General features: G+C 47.1%; 1 protein-coding gene across 1 annotated transcript; it reads left to right on the top strand.

Annotated features, from left to right (window-relative positions):
* The first annotated feature begins 193 nt into the window (after window positions 1–193).
* TIMELESS (timeless circadian regulator) lies at window positions 194–27,788 on the top strand. The gene is made up of 29 exons (XM_032420728.1): window positions 194–277; window positions 12,386–12,550; window positions 12,694–12,847; window positions 12,971–13,085; window positions 13,180–13,242; window positions 13,533–13,634; window positions 13,815–13,970; window positions 14,210–14,343; window positions 14,542–14,629; window positions 15,468–15,644; window positions 16,441–16,658; window positions 16,894–16,997; window positions 17,143–17,312; window positions 21,642–21,776; window positions 21,875–22,026; window positions 22,733–22,830; window positions 22,922–23,042; window positions 23,152–23,353; window positions 23,634–23,779; window positions 24,389–24,474; window positions 24,565–24,679; window positions 24,768–24,850; window positions 25,078–25,220; window positions 25,424–25,604; window positions 25,687–25,755; window positions 25,892–26,010; window positions 26,942–27,167; window positions 27,292–27,396; window positions 27,532–27,788. The coding sequence occupies exons 2-29, from the start codon at window positions 12,454–12,456 to the stop codon at window positions 27,603–27,605; spliced, it is 3,633 nt and encodes a 1,210-aa protein (XP_032276619.1). The 5' UTR covers window positions 194–277; window positions 12,386–12,453; the 3' UTR covers window positions 27,606–27,788.

The following is a 27,788-nucleotide window of genomic DNA, read 5'->3' on the forward strand; positions in this document are numbered from 1 at the left end:
CAGCAGAAAATTCATAGCGCTGTGGTTCTTAGCTCAACATAGGGGATCGACTCAGACAAAACAGTACTTGTACTCGCTTCCCTTTTCCTTACTTCATCACCACCACCTCCACCACCACCCCGCTCGCTTGGAGTTACATGGACCAGCCCGATTCGCCCCGCCCCACTCCGCACGCAGGCGGGGACTAGTCCCGCCGGGTCGGGTGGCGGGAAAGGCTGCGGCGCGGCGCGTGAGGGTTGCTGGCTCCGCAGGGATCCTGAGGACCGGCGGGGAGCGGGTGAGTGTGTGGGAGAGAGGGCTCTAGGGGACAGCGTCCTTTCGGAGGCGCGGGGGCACTGTCGAGAGTCGCTGAGCCCGGTTTCCCGCCACTGGCTTTCAAGGCAGGGGGCGGGGCTTGCGCGATAGATGCGCACGCGCAATTCTCCACCCCGAGTTCCGAGTAGGTGCCGCGGCGTTCCGCGTTCGCCTGAGAAGCTCCTGCGTTGTCCCCGCGCCTCTCTGTACAGGTGGTCCTCGCGCAGGGGTGGGGCTGTGATGGGAAGTGCCTTGGAACCCCTAAGGTAGAACAGAAGGCTCCCGGGCATTTCCACTTTGGAACTTTCCATCCAGTTCAGACCCGAAGAAACAAGTGCAGCTTGGTGGCCCAAGCAGGAGTCGGAATTCGGAATTCGCTTGACTTAAATCTTGGGTTTTTATAGAATGGATTTCTCATTCCCTTCCCTCCTTTCTCTCGGGTGTCAGGCTTAAGGAGGATACAGCCCTTGCTTGGGTTTGTTAGCTGGACGGGCAGCTGCTAATTAAGCTCCTTTCCTTGGGTCTCAGTTCTTTATAAAGACTCTGCCCTTCGTACTGCCACGAGTTAAAAAGTCAGTCTGGTCATTTCAGATTAAATTTAAAATTCCTCTTTGGCCACCCACAGTCAGGTTTAAATCCTTCACAGTCTGATCCTCTCAGCCTCATTTTCTAAAGCTCCCTAACATTTTTCCTGTGTGATGCCCTCGAATCCCAGCCACACGGAAGGGGTGTGTCTGCGTTGTGCTCTTTCATGCCTTGGTACCTACGCTCCTGCTGTTCTCTCTGCTTGAAGTTCTGGCCACTTCTCTGCCAAATGAACTTCTCTTTCAGGACTGAGCTCACTTGTCCCTCTGAAAACCTCTATTTCCAGCCCCCACCTCCCTGGCCAAAGTAGTCATTTCTTCCTTTGTGTTCTTGAAGTATTGTACCTCCTTCTATTATTAGTGTCACTGATACAGACCAGTAAAAAGTTCCTAAGCTCCTAACAGGTACTGTGCACTGTGCTCAGTGACAGGTGAACAGAGATGAATAGGACAGAGTTCCTGACCTTAAGGAACTCACAGTCTGGATGGAAAAACACATGTAAATGAGTCCTCTGCAGTTACTGGGTGACAAAGAAGTCTGCCCTGGCTTCCTAAGTCCTCTCACTTTGTACTCTCTTGAGTAAGCTTATTTACTGCCACAGCTTCACACACCTTCTTTTATTCTGATGCCTCCAAATCTCCAGCTCCAACCTTTCCTCCCTCAATTTCAGGACTTGTCTGCTTCAGTTTCAGTTTAGAAACCATTTATTGATCATTCACATTGTGCTGGTCACAATGATTCCTGATCTTAAGGAGTTTATAATTTAGATCAGTTGTTAACAGGATAGTGAGTTAGAATCACCAGATGAGCATTTTCAAAACACTCTAATCCAAGCCCCACCCTCTGCAAGTTCTGATTCTCTAACTAGACTCTGGAAATTCAGAGATGAGTAAGAAATATTTTATGCCCTCGGAATCTAAGACTAAAGGAGGGAGACAGACATTTCAAACAATCTGTTTAAATATGACGTATAACATGATCTGTAGATGCCATGATGGAAGTATATTTACGGCACAAAGTAGACATAAAGGAGAGAGAGGTCTCTTCGGGATGGAAAAGTTGGGAGGAAGTACCATTTGGGCAGTCTTAAAAGATGAAAGGATACACTGGAGGGCATTCAGGACAGAAGAGTAACTTGAGAGAGCAGCTTAAAGGTAACCAGTAGGGAGATTATGAAGGACCTTGTATTGTAGGCATTTGAAGCTGCTGAAACTTTAGTTTTGTAGTGCATGCTGTAGTAAATGATTCAGATAGTACTAAAGTGAAAGGTAAATATTTCCTCCTATTGTAGCTCCCTCCCCATTTTCCCCAGAGACAATCACCATGCAGTTTCTTATGTATCCATTGAAGGGTTTCAAGCAGGGTAGTTTTATGGCCAAATCTAGTAACTATTTTGTGAATAGATTTAAGGGAACAACGCTGGAAGCAGAAAAGGAGGTTAGGAAGTGGTTGAGTAACCTAAGCTAGAGATATTCAGGGTCTGAACGAAGGCAGTAGCAATGGGGATTTATAGGGGTTGGATAGGAGAGCTTAAGGAAGTAGAATTAGCCTGAGTTAATGACTTGAGGTATCTAGGATGACACCTAGCTTTCTATATGAATGACGAAATAGATAGTGTCAGTCCTTAAAGAGATCCACAATAGAAGTAGAGACAAATTTAGGGGGAAGATACTCCATTTTGGACATGTTTAACGTGAGGTATCAATGACACATAAAGATGGAGAATGCTATTCGGTAGTGGAATGTGAGATTGACACCATGGGAGCTCAGTATGGCAAGAGTACAGATTTGCTGGCTAATGACTCAGAGATAGTAGCTGAAGACATGGGAATGGGTGAGTTTGCCCAAGGAGGCTGTGTAGAATAAGACAGGAAGAGAACTGAAGATGAAGGCCTATGGACATCTGTGCTTGAGAAGGGGAAGCCAATACGGCGTCAAAGATTTTGTTTTATGTTGGGTTTTTTCCTCCCTGAGATGGAAGAGCTTTGAGCAACTTATATGGGCTGATATAAAGAGAAGATTGGAAACAAATGAGAAATGAGGGACAACCGGGGCACCTGGCTGGCTCAGTCGATAGAGCATGTGACTCTTGATCTCAGGGTGGGGAGTTCGAATCCCACGTTGGGTGTGGAGATTACTTAAAAACAATAATATCTTAAAAGAAAAAAAAGAAGTGGGGAACAACCAACTAAGGGACAGGAAATGATTGATAAATCACAAATGGAGGGCTTAGATTAGAAGCAAAGAAGTCTGGGTGGGCATTTGAAATATGTATGTTTTTAGGCTTGGGTGGAGAAAGTTGAAAGAGTTCTTCCTTGTCTGATGACTGACCTCAGTTGTTCCTCAGAGGAAGGGGGCAGAGACACCGGCTGAAAGATCTGGGAGGCAATGGAGTAGAGGGGCTTGAGGATAACCGTGAAAGCTAGAAACAGTTGGTCCTTGGGAAAGAGAAGAGGAAGTGGGCCAGGAACACAAAAAGATTGGCTGGGCCAGGCTGAGGGCCCTGCTCAGGTTGGAGACTACACAGTAGTTGTGTATCATTCTGCAGGGTTTGGTTTTCTTCAGCAAATCTAAGTCAGGATTTAAGTTCAGGAGTCTAGAAAGTGGATGGTTGGACTGATCTGAGGTTGGGATCTTTTGCAGGGTTGAATGCAACGAAAGGAAAAAGATTGACACCTCACAGAGAGTGATATGTAGTGATAACAATAGCAGGTCACGTGGTACTGCTTGTGTGACCCCAGTTTGATCATTTTGTTTTTCAGCTCAAAAATCTTCAATGACTTCTTGGTTTTTGTTTAAATCCTTGAATTGGTAGACAAAGACAAGGTTGTCCCATAAAGTCAGTTCCGACCCCTCCTTTCTACTGCTGTCCTGTTAGTTTCAGCTACCCGAATGGTTTCCCTCTCTGCTTTCGCTCTGGGAGTTCTCTGCCTCAATGCCCCAGCTCCTCTCAGCTGCGTGAACACTATGGAGCCTTCAAAGGCCCCGATCTAGTCACACTTCCTCTGACCAAACCTCCTTGACCACTTTCACCTGAAAAGAACCCTAGTTTGTCAGAATATTTTTTTTGGTATCACTTAATTAGAGCTTATACTGATTGTCTTTTACCTTATTTCTTTTCTGTTAGGCGGGTTTTATTTCTGCAACTACATTTCTTAAATTTCTTCAGCACCTGCGCAACATTTATCTTTTCTTCGATTTGGGGGCTCATCGTAAGCATTTAGTGACTGATCATAGAGTCCCGTAGGCAGAGAGGAAATTTACATTTTGAGATTTCTTACTTTGTGCTCAGCATTCAGTGAAGTGCCTGGTATCAGTGCTTCTCAAACCATCTTGGTAAAGGACCAGGTAGGTTTTTCCCCCTCCAAGGTGTTACAAATCAGTACTTTTCTTTCTTTCTTTCTTCCCCCATCCCCACGTTTACTGAGTTATAATTGACATATAAAGTACTTTTTTAAAAACACTTTGGTAAAACACTGGAACTACGTAATTACTAATGATAAACAATTAAGATAGTACTAAAGTGAAAGACAAATGAGATAAATGTTTCTCCTACCCCAGACACCCCCATTCTCCCTAGAGATAATCACGAAGTTTTTTATGTATCCATTGAAGGGTTTTAGGTAGGGTGGTTATATGGTCAAATCTGGTAACCATATTATGGATAGACTTAACTAAGGCAGGGAAAGAGGTTAGGAAGCAGTTGAATAATCTAAGCTAGAGATACGCAGGGCCCGAACTAAATTAAATTACCAGAAAAATAACATGAAAAAAACATACAGAATATAGAGTTTTTAAAATTATTAGATTCAAGGGGCGCCTGGGTGGCGCAGTTGAGCAGCTGACTCTTGGTTTCAGCTTGGGTCGTGATCTCAGGGCCCTGATCTCGGGGTCGTGGGATCGAGCCCTGCGTTGGACTCTCCCCTCTGCCCATCCCTGATCGCTCTCTCTCTCTCTCTCTCAAATAGATAAATACATCTTTTAAAAAATTACTAGATTCAACAAACATTAACTCTTACCTTGCTGTAAGATGTTCTAAATGCTTATGCTTCGTGTCTGTACTTAATGCAGACCAGCAGCTTGTGGACCAGCAGTGGTCCGCATACCATGCTTTGAGTAGCGCTGCTTTCCATGCATGATCTCATTTAAATTTCTCAGTATACTGACAAGGAAACTGAAGTTTAGGTTAAGCCACAAACTCAAGATCACCAATTTAGTACTGGACAGAACTGGAATCCAAATGCCAAATGTCATTCTTTTCATACTAGTGATTCTCAAAGCTGGTTCTTAGAGTTGATTTGGGGCGGAGTTTTTTGTTTGGCTTTATTTTGTTTTCAAGAAGTGAGTTAATTTTCTATTTTCAATAGCAAGTGTATTTAATATTTTCTCCTTTGTTTTTATTTGGTTCTTGCATTTTGAGGCCTACAAGTATTAATTTCAGAGGAATATTGCTTCGTTTGAACCACCTGGTAGTTAGTTGAGTGGGAAAAGTAACTGACATCCCTTTAAATGTCTGCTGAGTCTAAGATGTTTGACAAAGTTCCCATCTGTCTATGATGAACTGTGAAAGTAAAATATAATTAGTTTTTTCATAAATTCTAGTTATCAAATTTAATGGACTGTATTTTATCCTGAGATTTTGTTCTTAGTTTTTTTGTTTTTGTTTTTTATGTTTAAATAGAAAATAGAATATATAGTAATTGCGTGGGATTTTTTTGTAACAGCTTTATTGAGATATAATTTACAGACCATAAAATTCACCCTTTTAAAGGGTAGAGTCCACAGAGTTGTATAACCATTAGCACTATCTAACATTAGAGTATTTTCAACCCCTCCCCCAAAGATACTCTATATGTACCTACTAGCTGTATTCTACCTCTCCTTCTCCCAGGCCCTGGCAACCACTAATCTACTTTGTGTCTATATGGGTTTGCCTATTCTGGACATTTCATATAAATGGAATCATACAGTATGTAACCTTTTGTATTTGTCTTCTTCCACTGAAAATAATGTTCTCAAGTTTCATCCATATTGTAGCATGTATCAGCACTTTGTTCCTTTTCATTGTCAAATATTCCATTGTATAGATATACCACTTTTTGTTTATCTGTTCATCAGTTGATGGACATTTGGGTTTTTTCCCACATTGTGACTACTATAAATGATGTTGCTATGAACATTCACGTACACGTTTCTGTGTGGACGTACTTTTTATTTCTCTCAGATAAATAACTAAGAGTGGAATTGCTGGGTCCTAGAATAACTCTGTGTTTAACATTTTGATGAATTGCCTATTTTCCATAGCAGCTGAACCATTTTGTAGTCAGCAATATGAGGGGTGTGTGTGTGTGTGTGTGTGTGTGTGTGTGTAAGTGTCCTTAAGTTACAAAATGTAAAATTGGCAACCTTATGTTAGTCACCCTAAATTAAGAAACAAAAAATTAAAGACCCACCTATGAAATCCAGAAGTTTGGAAGCCACTGTATTTCACAAAACAAACAAATCAAAAAACCCAAAAACCTATCCAGGAGTTTATTGATGAAAAAAAAGAATTTCTTTTCAGTTGGTTCTTTGGCAAGCCAGAATGGCTGGTTTTCCTGTTTTGCCTCTGTTGTGAGTGAAAGAGGCAGCATGGGGGGAATCGCTTTCAAAGCAGAAAATCCAGGAAGTGTAATAAAATGCTTTTATTAGAACAAAGAGAAATTACAGACTTGTGTTTATTCTGTCCCATGCCTGGAAATAGTACATGCGGTTTCTCCTTTTCCCCCTGTGCAGGAGGAAAAGATTTATTGGAGGTAACTATAGTGAGACCCCACTCTCTTGTCTGTGCATCAGAATTAACTTTTTTTTTTTAAGATTTTATTTATTTATTCATTTGAAAGAGAAAGTGATGCGCACTCATGAGCAGGGGGAGGGGCAGAGGGAGAGGGAGAAGCAGACTCCCTGCTGAGCAGGGAGCCCCACTCCGGTTGGATCCCAGGAACCCAGAATCGTGACCTGAGCTGAAGGCAGATGCTTAAGCTACTGAGCCACCCAGGCACCCCTGAATACCTTTATTTTTAAATACAAGATGTATCTTTTTTTTTTTTTTTTAAGATTTTATTTATTTATTTGACAGAGAGACAGTGAGAGAGGGAACACAAGCAGGGGGAGTGGGAGAGGGAGAAGCAGGCTCCCGCTGGACGCAGGGCTCGATCCCAGGATCCTGGGATCATGACCTGAGCCAAAGGCAGACGCTTAACAACTGAGCCACCCAGGTGCCTCCTACAAGATGTATCTTTATTATTAATTTCCAAGATCCCTCTTCTGCTTCAGATCATTCACATTTTTATGTAGTTGTTATTGTGAACATTCTACTTTATGTGCCCTTTTTTATTTTTATTTTTTTAAGATTTGAGAGTGTGAGTGAGCAGGAGGCAGGGGAGGGGCAGAGGGAGAGAGAGAATCTCAAGCAGACTCCCCACTGAGCAGGGAGCCTGACACAGGACTCAGTCCCAAGACCCCAAGATCATGACCTGAGCCAAAATCAAGAGTCAGCCCCTTAACCGACTGAGCCACCCAGGCGACCCTACATGCCCTTTTTTAATGTAAGCTTTTGAATTTTAGTGTGCAGTTAGTTTTTATAGGACATGTTATTTATTGGTATTCTCTAGTTTTCCTAGCTGTTCCTCAGGCGTGGGATATCTGGCTTGTTTCCAAGCCTTTACCATTAAAGATAACTCACCTACAGAGCTCCTGCGTGGCTCAGTCGTTAAGCGTCTGCCTTCGGCTCAGGTCATGGTCCCAGGGTCCTGGGATGGAGTCCCACATCGGGCTCCCTGCTCAGCAGGAAGCCTGCTTCTCCCTCTTCCACTCCCCTTGCTTGTGTTCCTGCTCTCGCTATCTCTTTCTCTGTCAAATAAATAAATAAAATCTTTTAAAAAAAAAAAAAAACAACTCATCTATAAACATCTTCCTGAAGTGTTCATTCTCTCTGAGCCTCTGTTTCTTCATCTGTAAAATGGAAATGATTGTATCTATCACTTACGACTGTTGTGAGGTTCAAAGTGTAATAAAGCTATGAAAGCATTTTATAAACTAGAATGTACTAGGAAGAGGTATTATATTTGTTTTTGTGTAAGTGATTTCCTCTCTTTTTTGAATTGTTTTCTTGGGTTATAATCTCCAAAATGGGCTCACTGGTTCAGAGGTTATGACCCAGGGCAATCCGTTAATTCAAAATTAATTCATTCAACAACTATGTATTACATGCTCACTATAGGCATGTTCTAGGCATTGAGGAGTACAGCACTAAACAGTAAAATGAAACATTGCCCTCAGGGAGCTTTCCTTTTGTTGGGCTGGTTTATGACTTTTAATATTATCATATAAATATATAAATCAATGATTCCTGGGGCGCCTGGGTGGCTCAGTCATTAAGCGTCTGCCTTCGGCTCAGGTCATGATCCCGGGGTTCTGGGATCGAGCCCCGCATCGGGCTCCCTGCTTGGCGGGAAGCCTGCTTCTCCCTCTCCCACTCCCCCTGCTTGTGTTCCTGCTCTCACTATCTCTCTCTCTGTGTCAAATAAATAAAATCTTAAAAAATAAATAAATAAATAAATCGATGATTCCTAAGTGCCAGTGAGCAGAACAGTACTAGTCTATGAAAACATTTCTATCAGTCTGAAGTCAAATGAGAAAAAGAAGGACAATGTAGGGAGTTTTTCATAAAGACTTGTTTATGTACCTTAAAGAATGGGCATAGCTGAGATTATATAACATCTACTTTTTGCGTGTGTGTTAAGCTGTTTCTTTCTTTTATGAAACATTGGTGTTAATAGATGTTAGTGGGGTTTGTTGTTTTTTTTTTAAGATTTTATTTATTTGACAGAGAAACAGCCAGAGAGGGAACACAAGCAGGGGGAGTGGGAGAGGGAGAAGCAGGCTTCCCGCAGAGCAGGGAGCCCAATGCGGGCTCGATCCCAGGACCCTGGGATCATGACCTGGGCTGAAGGCAGACGCTTAACAACTGAGCCACCCAGGTGCCCCATTAATATCCCTATCTTTAATACCCTTACCAGTCAAGATGGCTTCTCCAGTTTGGGGGGATATATACTGGTACGTGAAATCATGAAGCATGGGAACCACTGATTTTTATTTTAACTTTGTATTATCCATCTGCGCTTACAACGTGCTGTGATATAACTTACCTGGATTCTCACAATACAATAACCATATAATGGAAGTGGAGTAGGTATCTGTCAGTTCAGGTCCAGGGAGCAGGCACTGAGTGGAGAGAGGAGTGCCTGTGATAGACCAAGAAGGCAGCGAGTTTGGGGGCAGCAAGAGGCTCAGCCCAGAGGGCTGATCTGCCAGTCTCAGCCAAGCCAGTGAGAAACTCAGAAGCAAGGCTTGACTGGTAGAGGAGTCCTTGTTGGACAGAAATGGCTAGGACCAAGGACCCCTGTGCTTATCATTTTCCGAGGGGCTGCCCAGGAAGCATAGCGCTGGGGTGGGTCCTGGAGGTACTGTCAGCGAGCCACAGTCTTTGCAGCTGAATGACAAGCTTTTTTTTTTTTTTTTTTAAGATTTTGTTTGTCAGAGAGAGAGCACAAGCAGGGGGAACGGCAGGCAGAGGGAAAAGCAGGCTCCCCACTGAGCAGGGAACCCAATGCAGGACTCGATCCCAGAACCGTGGGATCATGACCTGAGCCGAAGGCAGCTGCGCAACCGACTGAGCCCCAACAAGCTCTTTCTTGATGAGAAATCTCTGAGCGGGCACGTCCATGGCTGCCGCAGCATCTTTGCTGTGACTGACTGCCTTGGTGAAGAACAGAGAAGGAGGCAGGGAAGCCAGGACCCTGACCCCACCTTGTGACCATTGTCCTATTCTTTGTGTTAGTTTTTACTGAATGATTCCCAAATGAAAGAAATTGAGTGCATTCAGAAATGCATAAGCCAATCAGATTATAAGTAGTCTAGGAGAGGAAGATGAGACCAGACAGACAAAGTGAGTAGCTTCTAGTTAAATGAATGAAAAGAGTGAACTCTTAAGTTTTCTGTCCCTGGATGATTTTTTAATAGCGTGTTTCCACCCGGAATGGCTGAAACACCTGTGAGAGCTGTTTGATTCCAGTTCTAATGAATAGGCCCAAGACTGCCAGCTTGCTTCATGACCTGAGAGCTTTAAAATAGGTCATCTGACCCATTTCTTCCTCTGCTTTGCCTGTTGCTCTCTGGTTTTGTCAAAACTGCGGGGGGGGGGGGGGGGGAACCATAAAACTCCAGGGGATTAGAATCTGAAGTCCTGGGTCTCTTAACATAACCTCTTCCGTTCTCAAGTCTGCAAGGACATCTCCTTTCCCCTCCCCCTCTTAGTTTGGTAGCCAGGTAACAGGTAGCTGTTACTACCTTGTTATTTTTGCCTTTCAGGTAAAGTGATGTTTTGAAAGCAGATGTCTGAGTACTCTGCTGGGGCCACTTTTACAAATATTGAATCTTTACATAGCATTGGTCTACAAACTACAAAGGTATGGGGGAAGGGGAGCTGGGAGTGTATGAGGTTGTCTGTCTTAGAGCCTCCCAGCCATGGCTTTGTCTCTGTTGTTAGAAGACTTTATCCTGTCACACCTTTCAGTACCAGAGTGTGATGCTGGGTCTTACTTTGAAGAGGATGTGCTGACTCAGCATCTTTATAGACCGTTTTTGTCAGCTCCCTAGGCTGCCACTTGGAGAGAACAGAGAGGGAAGCCCTTCAGTCTGGGTGTGTGCACGTACGTATGTAAACACACCAGTGATCTATCTGAAAAAGCTGATGTGTCTAAGGGGAGAATCAGAGATCCCACACACTGCACCTACCACACTGGAGTCCAGGTCTGAGGGGCTACAGGTCCCATGAGACAGGGCACTGAAGAGAAGTCTCCCTTCAGACTCTTGGTCCTTCAGTGTTTTACAGGCTCACGCTTGCTGGGCCGAGCATTCGGAAAGTAGATTAGCACTGGGTGAGGATAGAAGGATAGCAAGTAGCCTAGAGAAGTAGACCAATCACATAAATGCAAGGAGATGACATCAGGCATTAAACCTTAGTCCTTTGGACACTACCCATTTACTCTTGGGGAACAGGGGTGGAGTCAGGGGCTAGAGGTAGCTATGGAACAGGGAAAGGTCTCTTCAGAGGAAGCTGCCAAGGGCTGAGAGCAGTGTAGCTGAATAACTAAGGGGCCAAGATTGACGGACATTCCCAGTTTTCCACAGGAACAGGTTAGTGAACACAACGTGTTTGTGTGTATCTGTGTTATTAGGGTCAGGTTCTGAAATATCCAAGATTCAGGATCTCCTGGGGCGCCTGGGTGGCTCAGTCTTTAAGCATCTGCCTTTGGCTCAGGTCGTGATCCCAGGGTCCTGGGATCGAGCCTGCATCGGGCTCACTGCTCAGCGGGGAGCCTGCTTCTCCCTCTCACACTCTCCCTGCTTGTGTTCCCTCTCTCGCTGTCTCTCTCTCTGTCAAATAAATAAATAAAAATCTTTAATTAAAAAAAAAAAATTCAGGATCTCCACCTACCTGATTATCTGATGAGGGTTTAGGGATCTTAATCAAAAGGGACAAGCCTCAGAAAAAGAAGATGGTTCTTCTGGGGAGAATGATGGGGAGTTTAACTGGTTCCTATTTAATTCTTCTCCTCACCCATTCCGTTAGACACTAGCTTCTACTAAGATCCCCAAAATTTAAGAGTAACTTTGGGGAAGAGAGTGAAGGAACTTCCTCTCTGCATGCCCAGTGCCTCAGAAGCCTCCGGACTCCTAGGAATGTCAGATCCTAAGTAGAATCACTGTATGGTCAAAGCTGGGTTTCTTAGCCCTTGTGGTACATAGAGCGGTAACATGGTATGTGGAGGGGCTGTGGAAGGTGGAGGGGCCTTAAAGGAGAGGGAAGCCCATCCCCCGCTTCCTCAAGAAGGCTACGGAGCTCTCTGAGGGTGAAAGTCTCAGAGCTGATGCCTTTCTCTAACCAACCTTTCTTTCTATGCATTATCTTGACTCTGAAACAGACTGTCTCCATAGTTTTAGATCCAAGTTAGAATATGGAGCAGGTGCTTAATTCTTAGGCTTGGAGTCTCCCTGGTTTTGATCAAGTAGAAGCCTTAATTTAAGCTTTCCCTGGAACTAGGAATAGCACTTCTGGTACTTTTGAGAAAAGTGAAGCATTTGAGGGGCGCCTGGGTGGCTCAGTCGTTAAGCGTCTGCCTTTGGCTCAGGTCATGATCTCAGGGTCCTGGGATCGAGCCCCGCATCGGCCTCCCTGCTCGGCAGGAAGCCTGCTTCACCCTCTCCCACTCCCCCTGCTTGTGTTCCCTCTCTTGCTGTGTCTCTCTCTGTCAAATAAATAAATAACATCTTAAAAAAAAAAAAAAAGGCGAAGCATTTGAGGACCTTGGTTGGAATACTCTAAGCATTAGGGTCCTGTTCTATCCCCCTCTCCCTTGCATGGAGAGGCCCCTCCATGTGTTATCTTTCCCTGTCTCTGCAGGCCTCATCATTTCTGGGTCCTGTCTCCACCTACCTTATATCAGTCTCTCTTGGCTGGCCCACTGGTGTATGGACTTACACATGATGAATTGTGAACTTCTAGCCACATGTAGTGCCCTTGGGTACTTAGAGGGAGACACTTACCACAAGGAACCAGATTGCTTAGGTGAGTGCCTTTTTGAGGAAACAGGTAAAAAACTTGCTTGAATTGAGGCGGTCTGTAGAATTTCTCAAGTCATGGGTATGACTAGCCTGTGGGCCGGGGTGGAGCTTCTTCTAGGGTTCCCTGTGTTTATTCTATCCCTGAAGAGAGCGTGAAGGATTTGATCCGCTACTTGAGGCACGAGGATGACACTCGCAGTGTGCGGCAGCAGCTGGGGGCAGCCCAGATCCTGCAGAGTGACCTTCTACCCATCCTTACCCAGCACCGCCAGGACAAGCCTCTTTTTGGTGCTGTTATCAGGTTGGTTCCCCAGCTCTTTAACTTGTACCGTGCGCCAGCCCTTGGTGTTTGAGCCGATAGATTTTGGCGTTGGACGCTGGTGAGGGAACTGAGCAACATCTCCCTCCTTCCTGGTCTCCCCAGGCTGATGGTGAACTTGACACAACCAGCCTTGCTCTGTTTTGGCAGTGTGCCCAAGGAGCCTAGCTTGCGGCACCATTTTCTGCAGCTGCTGGCATACTTGCAGGCCTACAAAGAGGTGAGGTTTTCCTTCAGAGTCCCTGGGGCAGAAGTTGGGGCAGTAGGGAAGGAGAGGGTGGGTGCCACTTAAGGTCCATTCCCCTATTTTATAGGCCTTTGCCAGTGAGAAAGCTTTTGGAGTCCTCAGTGAAACTTTGTATGAGCTGCTGCAGCTGGTGAGTGAGGGTGCACCTGCCAGGATCCCGAGGGACTGTTAGTGCCTTGCTCCTCCTCTGGGCAGAGCGCCAGGCTGCTTGGTCATTGTCAGGACAGTGGAGTTTGGAGATGTGGTCCCAGTCCTTGCAATACATAAGCCCCATCCATTGTCTCTGGCTGCCTCAGGACTTCTTGAACTCTTTTCTTCCTTCTTAATCCTGGTTCTCCTCTGGGCCTCTGTCCTCTAGCCAGGGTAGATGCCACCTGCCTTCCGCAGGGAGTTTCTTCCTCTAACTGTCCTTCTGACTAGGGCTGGGAGGAACGGCAGGAGGAAGACAGCTTGCTGATTGAACGGATCCTGCTGCTGGTCAGAAATATTCTCCATGTTCCAACTGACCTTGATCAGGAGAAGGTGAGAGGGTCTTGGGTTGTCCGCTTTCTTCCGCTTGGTCAGGTTGAGCTGCACTTTTTTGCTTTTCTGCCCTCTGACAAGTCAGGGGGGATCCTTGGTCAAGGAATGAGTTGGAGAACCTCAAGGCAGGGCAGTGGAAGTGAATGACCTCTCTTCCTCCCCGTATCACTCACTGCTCAGAGGATCGACGATGACGCCAGTGTCCATGACCAGCTTCTCTGGGCAATTCACCTCAGTGGCCTGGATGACCTGCTTCTCTTTCTGGCCAGCTCGTCCGCTGAGCAACAGTGGAGCCTGCATGTGCTAGAGATTGTCTCCCTCATGTTTCGTGACCAGGTGAGAACCTGGCTTATTTCCCTAGTCCCTTCACCCATGTACTTTTCTGCTGTGTAGCCAGAATTACTCTTGAAATGGTGGCTGAATTACCTGGGAGCAGGTGGGTGACAGAGTAGCCATGTCTTGAGTATGGGGTACTTTCAGCAGTCCTAGTTCATTCACCCTTTCTGTTCCCACTAGGACTGAACCTAGAACAAGGAATGGCTGCCCTTCTGACTCTTGCTTTGTTCCAAATCTAGAACCCTGAACAGCTGGCCGGAGTAGGACAGGGACGCTTAGCGCAGGAGCGGAGCACAGATGTGGCAGAACTGGAGGTGTTGCGCCAGCGAGAGATGGCAGAAAAGAAGACTCGAGCCCTTCAGCGAGGCAGCAGGTGAGTGGCAGGGAGGTGCCGTGCCTCTGTTCCCATCCCTTCCGTATGGAATGCTGAGGGCTTGGGCCAAAGGCTAACACAGTGGGGACCAGATAACAGTTTGCAGTCATGATATGCTCCGATGTGCTGATGAGAGAGAATGGAGATAGAGCTTCCAGAGAATTGAGGAATCACCCTGGACTATTTTTTGTACTGCAGGCATTCTCGATTTGGGGGCTCCTACATTGTCCAGGGTTTGAAATCCATTGGGGAGAGGGACCTCATCTTTCACAAAGGTCTCCACAATGTGAGTACGCTCCCCATTTGGGGTGGGAACATTGTGGAGTTGAGGATGCCTAAGGAAGGTAAGCTGGGGGGTGCCTGGCTGCCTCAGTCGGTGGCACATGCAACCCTTGATCTCAGGGTTGTGAGTTCGAGCCCCATGTTGGGTGTAGAGATTACTTAAAGATAAAATCATAAAAAGGAAAAGAAAGGTAAGCAAGCATCTCTGGACATAAAGCGTCTTTGTTCTTGGGCTTAGAAAGTTGGAGACAGGGGCACCTGCGTGGCTCAGTCAGTTAAACATCTGCCTTCGGCTCAGGTCATCATCTCGGGGTCCTGGGATCGAGCCCTTCATTGGGCTCCCTGCTCAGTGGGGAGTCTGCTTCTCCCCTGCCCTCTGACCTTCCTTCCTGCTTGTGCGTGCATGCGCGCTCTCGCGCACTCTCTCTCTTATCTCAAAAAAGGGGTGGGGGGCGCACCTGGGTGGCTCAGTCGGTTAAGGGTCTGCCTTCAGTTCGGGTCATAATCCCAGGGTCCTGGGATCTAGTCCTGCATCAGGCTTGTCCCTCTCCCTCTGCTCCTTCCCCTCTTTGTGCGCATGTGCTTGTTCTCTCTCTCTCTCAAATAAATAAAATCTTTAAGAAAGAAAGAAAGAAAATCTTAAAAAATAAAAAGAAAGTTGGAGACAATAGGAGAAATAGAGCCTCCGGCATTATTGTCTTTATCTATATACTTCACTTAGTACCAGAGGGAACCTTCTAAGAGTTTTTTCTGAGGAAATTGTAGCACTAGGGATGTGGAAAGAGCTGCAGGGGGAGGGTGGTGGTGAGGGCTAATTCTGACCCCCCAACCCACACCCCCAGCTCCAAAACTACAGTTCGGATTTGGGAAAGCAGCCCCGAAGGGTGCCTAAACGTCGCCAAGCTGCCCGGGAGCTATCCGTTAAGCGCCGCTCTGCCCTCAATGTGAGACTCTTCCTCAGAGACTTCTGCTCTGAGTTCTTGGAGAACTGTTATAACCGGCTCATGGGCTCAGTGAAGGTGAGAGCCTGGGAAAGATGGAATAGAGTGGTAATGGGGCCAGTGGTGGGTAAGAAGGGCAACTGGGGAGGATATGGGAGGCTGACCCCGGAGTGTGGACTAGTAGGCAGGCAGGGTATAGGGCACCCTTGAGAGATGGTGGGGATGTTGGGAGGGGGTGCGTTATTGGGACCATTTTAAAAAGGCTTAGAGAGGGGGGCGCCTGGGTGGCTCAGTCGTTAAGCATCTGCCTTCGGCTCAGGTCATGATCCCAGGGTCCTGGGATCAAGCCCCGCATCGGGCTCCCTGCTCAGCGGGAGGCCTGCTTCTCCCTCTCCCACTCCCCCTGCTTGTGTTCCCTCTCTAGCTGTGTCTCTCTCTGTCAAATAAAGAAATAAAATCTTAAAAAAAAAAAAAAAAAAGGCTTAGAGAGGGATGTCTGGACGGCTCAGTTGGTTAAGCATCTGCCTTCGGCTCAGGTCATGATCCCGGGGTCCTGGGATCGAGTCCCACATTGGGCTCCCTGTTCAGCAAGGAGCCTGCTTCTCACTCTGCCTGCCACTCCCCCTGCTTGTGCTCTCTCTCTCTCTCTCTCTCTCTCTGACAAATAAATAAATAAAATTAAAAAAGAAAAAAAGGTTTAGAGAAAGTCCCCAGAGGAAGGGGAGAGACCTGGGGAGAACAAGAGAGGGCTGGAAATTCTGAATCCTAGAATATTGTTACAGTGGTGTCCAGGCTCTATCCCATCATCCTATAGGACAAGGAGAAAGTTGAAAGCCCTGGGGTCATGGGGTGATCTTTTTTTCCTGGTCATTAGGATCACCTGCTGCGGGAGAAGGCTCAGCAGCATGATGAGACCTACTACATGTGGGCCTTGGCTTTCTTCATGGCCTTCAACCGAGCTGCCTCCTTCCGGCCAGGCCTGGTTTCTGAGACCCTCAGTGTCCGTACCTTCCACTTCATTGAACAGAACCTCACCAACTACTATGAGATGATGCTGACTGACCGCAAGGAAGCCGCGTCCTGGGCACGGCGGTGAGTGGGATGAGAATTGGGGTCAGAGTGGGCGTCTTGGCCAGGCTGGCAATCTGAGTGCCTGAATTCTGGGTGGTACTTTCTTTCCTGTTTCAGGATTAAGGTGGTCAGGCTGGGGAGCAAGGACCGGCTGGGTCATGGTTTTTGATAGCACTGTTTTTTGGAAGGGGTAGGGGTGGTACTGTTTGCACAAGCCCGTTTGTCCTCCATTTTTTCTCTATGTCTCATCTCACAGGATGCACCTGGCCCTGAAGGCCTATCAGGAGCTGTTGGCCACAGTGAATGAGATGGACATGTCCCTGGACGAGGCTGTGAGGGAGAGCAGCCGCATCATCAAGAGTGAGGCCCTGGCCTGGTCTCTAATCCTGGCCTTTCCCATCTCTTGACCACAATCTCACTCTTTCCAGCCCCAGCTTCATCCATCTCTGCCTTTCCCAAAGTTTCCAGACCAGTCCTTCCATTCCTTTCTCTTCCCCATTCCTAGACAACATTTTCTATGTGATGGAGTACCGAGAACTCTTCCTGGCACTCTTTCGAAAGTTTGATGAGAGATGCCAGCCACGCTCTTTCCTTCGTGACCTGGTGGAAACCACCCACCTCTTCCTCAAGATGTTGGAGCGGTTCTGTCGGAGCCGTGGGAACCTGGTGGTGCAGGTACTGGGCAGCCCTGGGATGTGGAAAGAGCCGTAGGGAAGGGTGGGGAACAGGGAACTCTCCTCACATTTCTGCAGCTTGAGCTGACCTGTTAGAACTACTCTGAGCTAAGGAGGGCAAGGAGTTTGTTGGTGTTGCTGTTGTGAGTCTACTATAGTTTCCTTCTTTCATTAAATTAATCTCCAGTGTAATGTAAATATCCTAATTCATTCAGGAAACATTTACGAAACACCTATTATGTGCAAAACATATAAACTCTGGGGATTCATAATTTTAGAGTTTAGTAATTATGCCGTGATCCTTTCTGGTTATACTTCATAAGTACTATAGTGAGATGGAAGGAGCCCTAAGTTAAAAGCCAGGAGGTCTAGAATCTCATCCTATATTAGTAATTGTTAGAATAACTCAGGCTACTCATGTCAGTCCCCAGATCCCTAAAGATGGGATTGTAATATAAGCCTGAAATGAAATAAAAAACTAAAAGTCTTGGACAAGGGGCACCTGCCTGGCTCAGTCGGTGGAGCGTGTGACTCTTTTTTTTTTTTTTTTTTTTTATTATTAACATATAATGTATTATTTGTTTCAAAGGTATAGGTCTGTGATTCATCAGTCTTTTTTTTTTTGTTTTTTTTTGTTTTTGTTTTTGTTTTTTTTGTTTTTTTTTTTTTTAAGATTTTATTTATTTATTTGAGAGAGAGAATGAGAGACAGAGAGCATGAGAGGGAGGAGGGTCAGAGGGAGAAGCAGACTCCCTGCCGAGCAGGGAGCCTGATGTGGGACTCGATCCCGGGACTCCAGGATCATGACCTGAGCCGAAGGCAGTCGCTTAACCAACTGAGCCACCCAGGCGCCCTGTGATTCATCAGTCTTACACAACACACAGCGCTCACCACAGCACATACCCTCCCCAATGTCCATCACCCAGCCACCCCATCCCTCCCACCCCCCTCCACTCCAGCAACCCTCAGTTTGTTTCCTGAGATTAAGAGTCTCTTATGGTTTGTCTCCCTCTCTGGTTTCTTCTTGTTTCATTTTTTCCTCTCTTCCCCTCTGATCCTCTGCCTTGTTTCTCAAATTCCACATATCAGTGAGATCATATGATAATTGTCTTTCTCTAATTGACTTATTTCACTTAGCATAATACCTTCTAGTTCCATCCACATCATTGCAAATGGTAAGATTTCATTTTTTTGCTGGCTGCATAATATTCCATTGTATATATATACCACATTTTTATCCATTCATTTGTCAATGGACATCTGAGCTCTTTCCATAGTTTGGCTATTGTGGACATTGCTGCTATAAACATCGGGGTGCACGTACCCCTTTGGATCCCTACATTTGTATTTTTGGGGTAAATACCCAGTAGTGCAATTGCTGGGTCGTAGGGTAGCTCTATTTTCAACTTTTTGAGGAACCCCCATACTGTTTTCCAGAGTGGCTGCACCAGCTTGCATTCCCACCAACAGTGTAGGAGGGTTCCCCTTTCTCCGCATCCCCGCCAACATCTTTTGTTTCCTGACTTGTTAATTTTAGCTATTCTGACTGGTGTGAGGTGGTATCTCATTGTGGTTTTGATTTGTATTTCCCTGATGCTGAGTGATATTGAGCACTTTTTCATGTGTGTGTCGGCTATTTGTATGTCTTCTTTGGAGAAATGTCTGTTCATGTCCTCTGCCCATTTCTTGATTGGATTATTTGTTCCCTGGGTGTTGAGTTTGATAAGTTCTTTATAGATTTTGGATACTAGCCCTTTATCTGACCTGTCATTTGCAAATATCTCCTCCCATTCTTTCGGTTTGTCTTTTGGTTTCATTGACTATTTCCTTTGCTGTGGAAAAGCTTTTTATCTTGATGAAGTCCCAATAGTTCATTTTTGCCCTTGCTTCCCTTGCCTTTGGCGATGTTTCTAGGAAGAAGTTGCTGCAGCTGAGGTCGAAGAGGTTGCTGCCTGTGTTCTCCTCTAGGATTTTGATGGATTCCTGTCTCACATTTAGGTCTTTCTTCCATTTTGAGTCTATTTTTGTGTGTGGTGTAAGGAAATGGTCCAGTTTCATTCTTCTGCATGTGGCTGTCCAGTTTTCCCAACACCATTTGTTGAAGAGACTGTCTTTTTTCCATTGGACATTCTTTCCTGCTTTGTCGAAGATGAGTTGACCACAAGAGTTGAGGGTCCATTTCTGGGCTCTCTATTCTGTTCCATTGATCTATGTGTCTGTTTTTGTGCCAGTACCATACTCTCTTGATGATGACAGCTTTGTAATAGAGCTGTAAGTCTGGCAATGTGATGCCTCCGGCTTTGGTTTTCTTTTTCAACATTCCTCTGGCTATTCAGGGTCTTTTTTGGTTCCATACAAATTTTGGGGTTATTTGTTCTAGTTCTGTGAAAAAAGTTGATGGTATTTTGATGGGGATTGCTTTGAATGTGTAGATTGCTCTAGGTAGCATTGACATTTTAACAATATTTGTTCTTCCAATCCATGAGCATGGAATTTTTTTCCATTTCTTTGTGTCTTCCTCAATTTCTTTCATAAGTGTTCTATAGTTTTCTGAGTACAGATCCTTTGCCTCTTTGGTTAGATTTATTCCTAGGGTATCTTACAGTTTTTGGTGCAATTGTAAATGGGATTGACTCCTTAATTTCTCTTTCATCTGTCTCGTTGTTGGTGTATAAAAATGCAACTGATTTCTATGCATTGATTTCGTATCCTGCCACATTACTGAATTCCTGTATGAGTTCTAGCAGTTTTGGGGTGGAGTCTTTTGGGTTTTCGGAGCATGTGACTGTTGAACTGTTGGGAGTTTGAGCAGCACGTTGGGTGTAGAGATTACTTAAAAATAAAATCCTTGAAAAATAAATAAATAAATAAAAGTCTAGGGTAAGAAAACACTAATTCAAAGGGAAACATGCACCCCTTTGTTTATTGCAGCATTATTTATAATAGCCACACTATGGAAGCAGCCCAAGTATCTATCCATAGATGAATGGATAAAGATGTGTATTTTTTATATATATATATATATATATATATATATATATATATAAAATAGAATATTATTCAGCCATAAAAAAGGATGAACTCGCCATTTGCAACAACACGAATGGAGCTAGAGAGAATAATGCTAAGTGAAATAAGTCAGCAGAGAAAGGCAAATACCATATGATCTCACTCATATGTGGAATTTGAGAAATAAAACAAGCAGAGGAAAAAGAGACAAACCAAAAATCAGACTCTTACCGATAGAGAACAAACTAATGGTTACCAGACAGGAGGTGGGTGGGGGGCATGGGGGAAATAAAGAATGGGGATTAAAGAGTACACTTATCATGATGAGAAAAATGAAATACAATGATAAAGTCTAAGACAAGAAGAAAATCTCAATGAATTTGTGTATCCTGCAGACACAGGCACTCTGCTTTGTAAAAATCTTCCTGTAATTCTATTTGCTGTGGCTTACAGTTTGGTCAGAACTAGACTTAAAAGTAGTACCAGTGAGACCTTACAAAAAGATATTTTTACATTCAGGGCTCTATTGTATTCTCAGAAATACTAGGTGCCGTTGTTTACTGAGTGTTTACTGTGTGTCAGATGCTGTGCTTAGGTTTTCATGTCATCCTCATGGTAGCGCTAGGACCTGTGCACACGGTGGTGAAGCAGCTTGTTCGAGGTCTTGCTAGTGCCTAGTGTCAGTACTTAAATCCAGATCTGTTGGGCTCCGAAGCTTATGCTACTAACCTTTGGTGTGTTATGAGTTTCTTGAATAGAGCGTGAGCCTCAAGGGCCTCCTAGTCCATACTATTTGCCTGTGCCCCAAACTGGTTCACAGCCTTGATTTGGGGGAACAGGGGTGGGGTGCTGACTGTCATTTTCCTGCTTTTCCGGAGGAAAAAAATACAGGTTATGTGTACATAGTGCTTTGCATTTTACAAAGCCTTTTCGTATCGAATTTCGTATCCTCATAGTCAGTCTGTTCATTCTGTAAACTTTTGCTTAAGATATCACTGCTTTGGGGAAATCCCTGACCCCAAGAAATAAGTCAAGTACTATTCCTGTGTTTTGCCGTAGCATTTTATGCCCAGCCATATTCTAGTTCTTGCCCATACTGTAATATACTTTACCTGTCTCCTCCACTGGACTGTGCTCCTCAAGGGCAGGGAAATAGACCGTTCACTCTTGCTTCCCTATTGCTTATGAATAGCACACAGTGGTCACTCTGTGACTATCAAATTAATTAATTCAGGCCTCTAATGAATGATTGGAGAAGACATTGATGGGAAAACATCCTCTTAGCTTTCCAGCCATCCTAACAACAGTTCTTTCTCCAAAGAACAAACGAAAGAAGAAAAAGAAGAAAAAGAAGGTTCTAGATCGGCCTGTTGCTTCTGGTGATGTCCCCTCTGGTGCAGGGGCACTAGAGGCTGTGTGGCCATCCCTGGCCGAGCAGCTACAGTGCTGTGCCCAGGTAGGTCGCTGCAGACGCCCTCCCTTTCCCGGGGGTAGTGCGCTGGTGGGCTGTCTGGGGTTCCCTCCTCTGTTCCCATAGCCTTAATCCCGCTCTAGGGTCCAGAGCTCAGCGTGGACTCCGTGGTTCCCTTTGATGCGGCTTCAGAGGTGTCTGTGGAAGAGCAGCGGGCAGAAGCCATGGTGCGGATCCAAGACTGTCTCCTGGCTGGCCAGGCCCCACAGGCCCTGGCCCTCCTTAGGTCTGCCCGGTAAGAGCTCTGCGCCCCCACCCCCGTCCTCCTGGATCCAGCTCCTGGGCTTTTGGGGGCAGAGGGAGGCTTTCCCTGGTGGTCCAGGTTTCTTTGTCTTCCAAAGAGAGAAGCCCCATGAGAAGCACAGGGGCTCTGTACTGAGCACCGAGTCCTGGGAAGTTTCGATTGGCATATTGGGGGTTGGGTTGTTCGTTTTTCTTTTATTTTTGAGAAATATCAGAAAGCACAGTTAATTGGAAAAAATACAAATAATTCTACTGGCTAAAGGTAATCAGTCATCTTTAACATTTTGATGAGTCATCTTTCTTTTTTCCCTCCGTGTTATGTATAGACATACACAACTTTTTTTACAACAATGAAATGCTGTACGTCCTGTTTTATAGTATTTTTTTTTACTTCTCAGTATGTCGTGAGCATCGTGTCTCATGAGATATAGTGCCGTAATTGTTAATGGCAATGTGAGACGTACCTTTGTTCAACCAAGTGTGAGACGTTTCGATTGTTTGCATTTTGTTCCTGCGGTATTCAGTGCAGTGTGGCTGATGAGGGAGGATTTCCCTAGAGTCTTTGTTTCATCTTTGAGGTAACAGTTTGCATTCTCTTCCTGGCTGACAGATGAAAGATGAGTCCAAATTCCTTCGCCCACCTCAAATTGTAACTCAGATTCCCCCTGGCTAAGGTCTTTTTTCTCTCCGTGCTTCAGGGAGGTGTGGCCAGAAGGAGATGTGTTTGGCCCTCAAGACATTTCTGCAGAGGAAGAGATCCAGCTGCTGAAACAGATCCTCTGCGCCCCGCTTCCCCGTGAGTCTCCGTGTCCTTCACATGCCCTTCCTTCCAGCTCTCCTCTAGAACCAGCCTCACAGAGACCCAGTAATCCTCACTTTTTCTATAGGGCAGCAGGGGCCAGAGGAAGGAGGGGCAGAGGAAGAGGAGGACGAGGACGAGGAGGAGGAAGAGTTGCAAGCGGTCCAGGTGTCAGAGAAAGAATTTAATTTCCTGGACTACCTGAAACGGTGCGCGCCGAGCAGTCGCAGTCGGGCCCCGGGTGGAGACTGTAGAGCTGGGAGGGTGAGCAGCGTCCTTCCCGTGCTGACCCGCTCGCTCCCTCCCGTCCCGGCGCAGTTTTGCAAGCTCAGCTGTTGTGCGAGCCTGCGTGCTCCTGCTGCGGAGCTACGCACAGAACAGCGCCCACACCAACCGCTGCGTGGTCAAGCTGCTGCACCGCCTGGCCCACGACCTCCGGATGGAGGGCCTGCTCTTCCAGCTCTCACTCTTCTGCCTCTTCAACCGGCTGCTCAGCGACCCGGCCGCCGGGGCCTACAAAGTGAGCACGCAGCAAGCAGCGGGCATCGAGAGGCGTAGGGGAGTGCTAGGGTCACAAAGGATAGTGTTCAGGAGACAAAGGGTGCTGAGCGGTGCCGAGGGCTGAGAGGTGACAGAACGGTGAGGAAGCAGGCAGGCAGGTTGAGGGGGCTGGGGGAGGGGGGCGGCTAGGAGAGTCTGAGTGAGGAGGGGCAGCCGGGAACAGGCAGAAAGTACCGAGAGGGCCTGGTTGATGTGTACACTTAGGCCAGAGGTCGCACAGCAGCCTCCCTCGCCCACAGGAGCTCGTGACTTTCGCCAAGTACATCCTGGGCAAGTTCTTTGCGTTGGCTGCAGTCAACCAGAAAGCCTTTGTGGAGCTGCTGTTCTGGAAGAACACAGCTGTGGTCCGAGAGATGGCCGAGGGCTATGGCTCTCTGGACGGCGGGTGAGCTTGAAGATGGGGACCCATGGGCAATAGTGGGTGACACGGTCACAGAGTGTCAAAGCTGGAGGAGCTTGCAGATCAGCTAGTTTGACTTTCTTCCCCTTTCATAGGTGAGAAAACAAGCCCCCAAGGTGAAATGTTTTCCCTGAGATCACCCAAGAGAGGAAGTGGGACTGGATCCTAAGTCTCCTGTCTACTCTGGTTTCCTTCCTTCACCCGCCTTCGTGGGGGGCGGTCAGTTGGCAGTGGGGTGGCCCCTTAGAGTCCGTGTGTACCCCGTCCCAAAATGTGCCGGGAAACTGAGGATTCATGGAAATGCTTGCCCTCTTTCCCTGTAGCTCAGCTCCTCTCCTTTTCCCATAATCCGTTCAGCCCTTGCTGTGTCGGCTTCCATAGGCCCAACCCAGAAAGTCTCTTTGTTTGACTTTTGGGATCGTAAGTGGAAGGAGAATGAGGGAAAGGAAGCACGCCTTAGGCCTCCGCTAGCTGGCTCCTCTGACTTACCTGTGTTGCCCTTCTTATTCCTTTTAGAGCTGACCAGAGAGGGCCTTTGGTCTCCTCTCTTGGGGCCAACATCCTACGTGCTCCCTTTCTCCTTTCCCCATTTAGATCCTCCAGTCGCAAACCCCCTATGTGGAGCCCCGAGGAGGAGGCCCAGCTTCAGGAATTGTACCTTGCCCATAGGGATGTGGAAGGTATATGAGCCCTTGAGATCTGAAGATTTCTGAAGTGGGCAGCCTGAGCTCCAGGACCCCCTTTACTGCCTCACTCCCCCTCCCTCTTAGGTCAGGATGTGGTGGACATCATCTTGGCCCACCTGAAAACCCCTCGAACACGCAAGCAGGTCATCCACCATCTGGTACGGCTGGGCCTGGCTGACAGCGTCAAGGACTTCCAAAGGTAGAGGTGCATGCTCTGGAGGGCATTGAGATAGGGAGTCCTCCATTTGCTCCCTGGGCCCCTCTTCCACTGACGTGTCCTTAAGCAGGAAAGGAACCCATATTGTACTGTGGACGGAAGATCAGGAGCTAGAGCTGCAGCGGCTGTTTGAGGAGTTCCAGGACTCAGATGGTAAGTGATGGCGGGACTCCCGAGCCGCTGAGATGAGAGCCAAGCTGTCCGTGTCTTGCCCCTGCCTCCTGTTCCCGAGGAAGGCTTGTTCCATCCCTTCTTTCCTTTATTATATTTGTGGTGTCATTTGTGAGTGAATTGAATTAGCCTCTTTGCAGAGGCCTCTGCTCTCCTTCACTACTCCCTTCCCCCTGTTGCTCTCGTATTTACACTTGCCCTCTTTGTAGACGTGCTGGGCCACATCATGAAGAATATCACGGCCAGACGCTCACGGGCCCGAATAGTGGAGAAGCTGCTGGCTCTGGGACTGGTGGCTGAGCGGCGGCAGCTATATAAGAAACGCCGCAAGAAGCTGGCGCCCTCAGGCTTGGTAACAGTCTTTCCCTGGCTCTGCAGGCCGCCCTCCACCCCACCCCCGCAGCGCTCCTCACAGGTAGCTCACCTGGATGGTTCCTGCCTTAGGCTCTTTCTGGCTAGGTCCCCCCAGTTTCCAGGGGTGGTCAGGAACCAGAGGACTCCACGCCATTCCTCATCTTGTCCCCTTTTTTCATTTCCCACCCCACTGAATTTTAGCCTAATGGAGAGGAGTCCCAGAAAGATTTTTACCAGGAAGATCTGGAAGAAGGAGAAAACCGGCCAGAGGCAGAGAGTGACGAGGATGAAGGGAAAGAGGAGGAGGACTCAGAAGCAGAACAAGCCGAGGGGAGCTCAGTCCTTTCAGCTGAGACCCTTGGGCAAAGCCTGTCGCAGGAAGGTGAGGCCTTGGGCCGGGAGAGATGTCTCAGGTGGAGGGGTGGGCAGTATGAGCCCATGGTAAGTCTCCCTCCTTCCCGTAGGCTTCTCTGCTCCCCTTCTGTGGCTGCAGAGCTGTCTGATTCGAGCAGCTGACAACCGAGAAGAGGATGGTGAGCGGATAACTGGCGGTTTCCAGGGCTGGGGTAGCGGCGGCTGCCGGACACGTGCCCGTGGGATGCTGGCCGTGGGATGGACCACCAGGTCTGGCTTCCGCTCTTCACCACATGACCACTGACCCCGTCCTAGGCTGCTCGCAGGCCGTGCCTTTGGTGCCGCTGACGGAAGAAAATGAGGAAGCGATGGAAAATGAGCAGTTTCAACAGCTATTGCGCAAGCTCGGGGTTCGGCCTCCTGCCTCTGGGCAGGTAAATACCCTGGTTCCACTTTCAGCCACGGCGGCGTGTTGCTGCTCCTTTACAGTACATCTCTTCCTCCTCATTGCAGTTGCCATCTCTGACTTCCTTCCTGGTCAGCTCTGACCGAGGCTCCTGCAGCACCCGGCCTGTTCATGTTCTCTGGTCTCCCCGTCCCCTACTCCACCTTCCGTGCTGCCCCCCAAGTTATCTTTCTAAAGTAGGGTTTTGAGTATATCACTCCCCTGTCCAGAGCACTGGGTGGTTCCCCACTGTCGGCGGGACAGAGTCCGCAGCCTCTGAGTGGCATGCCTGGCCTTGGCCAGCCTTTGCACCCTCACGGCCACGTCACCCACGCACCTCCCTTTCACCATCGTCATCCTGGACTACTTTCCATACCTCCAAACAGCTGGTCGTGCCAGTCCCTCCACTGGATGGCTCCGACTGCACATACAAGGCGACACTCACCTGTCACCCATCTTCCTGATGAACCTCCACTCAGCCTTCAAGAGTCAGTTCAGTTGTCCCCTCCTCAGAGAAGTGTCCCTATCACTCCTTCAACCTCTGAAGTGACAGTAGTAACTTTGGTAGCTGGGATTTGCTCATTCCCCTGATGTAGCCCCAATCCTGTGATGTTACAGTATGTTGGTTCTTTCTTCCACTAGATTGTGGGTTTCTTGAAAGCAGGGATCATATCTGATTCACCTTTAGATCCCCGATATCCATTCATTGATTTATTTCCTTAACAACTGAATTTCCTGGGAACCTTCGGATGTATCAGGCACTGTGCATATATTGGATAAATAAGCAGTAAGAATTTACAACCTTTGTGGATCTTCACCAATGTGGGATCATATTTATTCAATGAATAATATCAAGATCTGGTGAACTAGAGTCTGCTCCTTTCCTGTTACTCCCATTTTCAACTTCTTTGCTCCTGTAGGAAACCTTCTGGAGAATTCCAGCTAAGCTGAGTCCTACCCAGCTCCGGAAGGTAGCGGCTTCTTTGAGTCAGCCAGAGGAGGAGGAAGAACTTCAGCCAGGACCAGAACCTAAAGTGCCCGGAGAGCAAGGCCCTGAAGAGGAGCACCAAAAGGAGCACCGTGCACAGGCCCTAAGGGCCCTCCTGCTAGCCCGAAAAAAGAAAGCCGGCCTGGTGTCCCCAGGGGGTAAGACCACTTGCCTATTGGGTACTTACTATGGGCCAGCCATGTTGATCGAGAGGACTGATAGGGTATTTTGAGAATATGAGGGCCCGGTTCCCTAATTCCATGCCTCTTATGGTCATTTCAGGGGAAGGGGCTGCTGGCGAGAAAGAACAGCTGAAAATGGCACCCAGGAAGCGACAACTGCTAGACAGCGATGAGGAACAGGATGAAGACGAGGGCAGGAGCAAAGGTAGGGAGTCTGACTGGGATCTGCTTTTTCTTCTGACCTCTAGCACTCTTCTCCTCAGTCCTGAAGATCAGCGCTACTGCCCCACTTCCCCCTTAACATATTTACTCTCTCTTCTCACCCCTGTCGTTCCCCTAGCCCCAGAGTCAAGAGCTCCAGAAATCCTAAAGAAGAAACGGTTCCAGATTGAGGATGAAGATGAGAGCAACTGAAGACCTAGAAGCTTTGGGGAAGGGTTAGACCATTTTTAGGTGGGGAATTTAAGTCAGAGTTCAGAGGGTCACACAGGACCCAGAGACTCCTCTTACCAGACAGAAGCAGTAGAGTCCTGGGCTTCCCCGTGGATCTGCGGTTCTGGAAGTTCAGGCAGGGACACCTGGGTGGCTCAGTCGTTA

The sequence above is a fragment of the Phoca vitulina genome, unplaced genomic scaffold, assembly GCF_004348235.1.
Source record: "Phoca vitulina isolate PV1807 unplaced genomic scaffold, GSC_HSeal_1.0 scaffold23, whole genome shotgun sequence".
In the NCBI taxonomy this organism is placed as follows: Eukaryota; Metazoa; Chordata; class Mammalia; order Carnivora; family Phocidae; genus Phoca; species Phoca vitulina.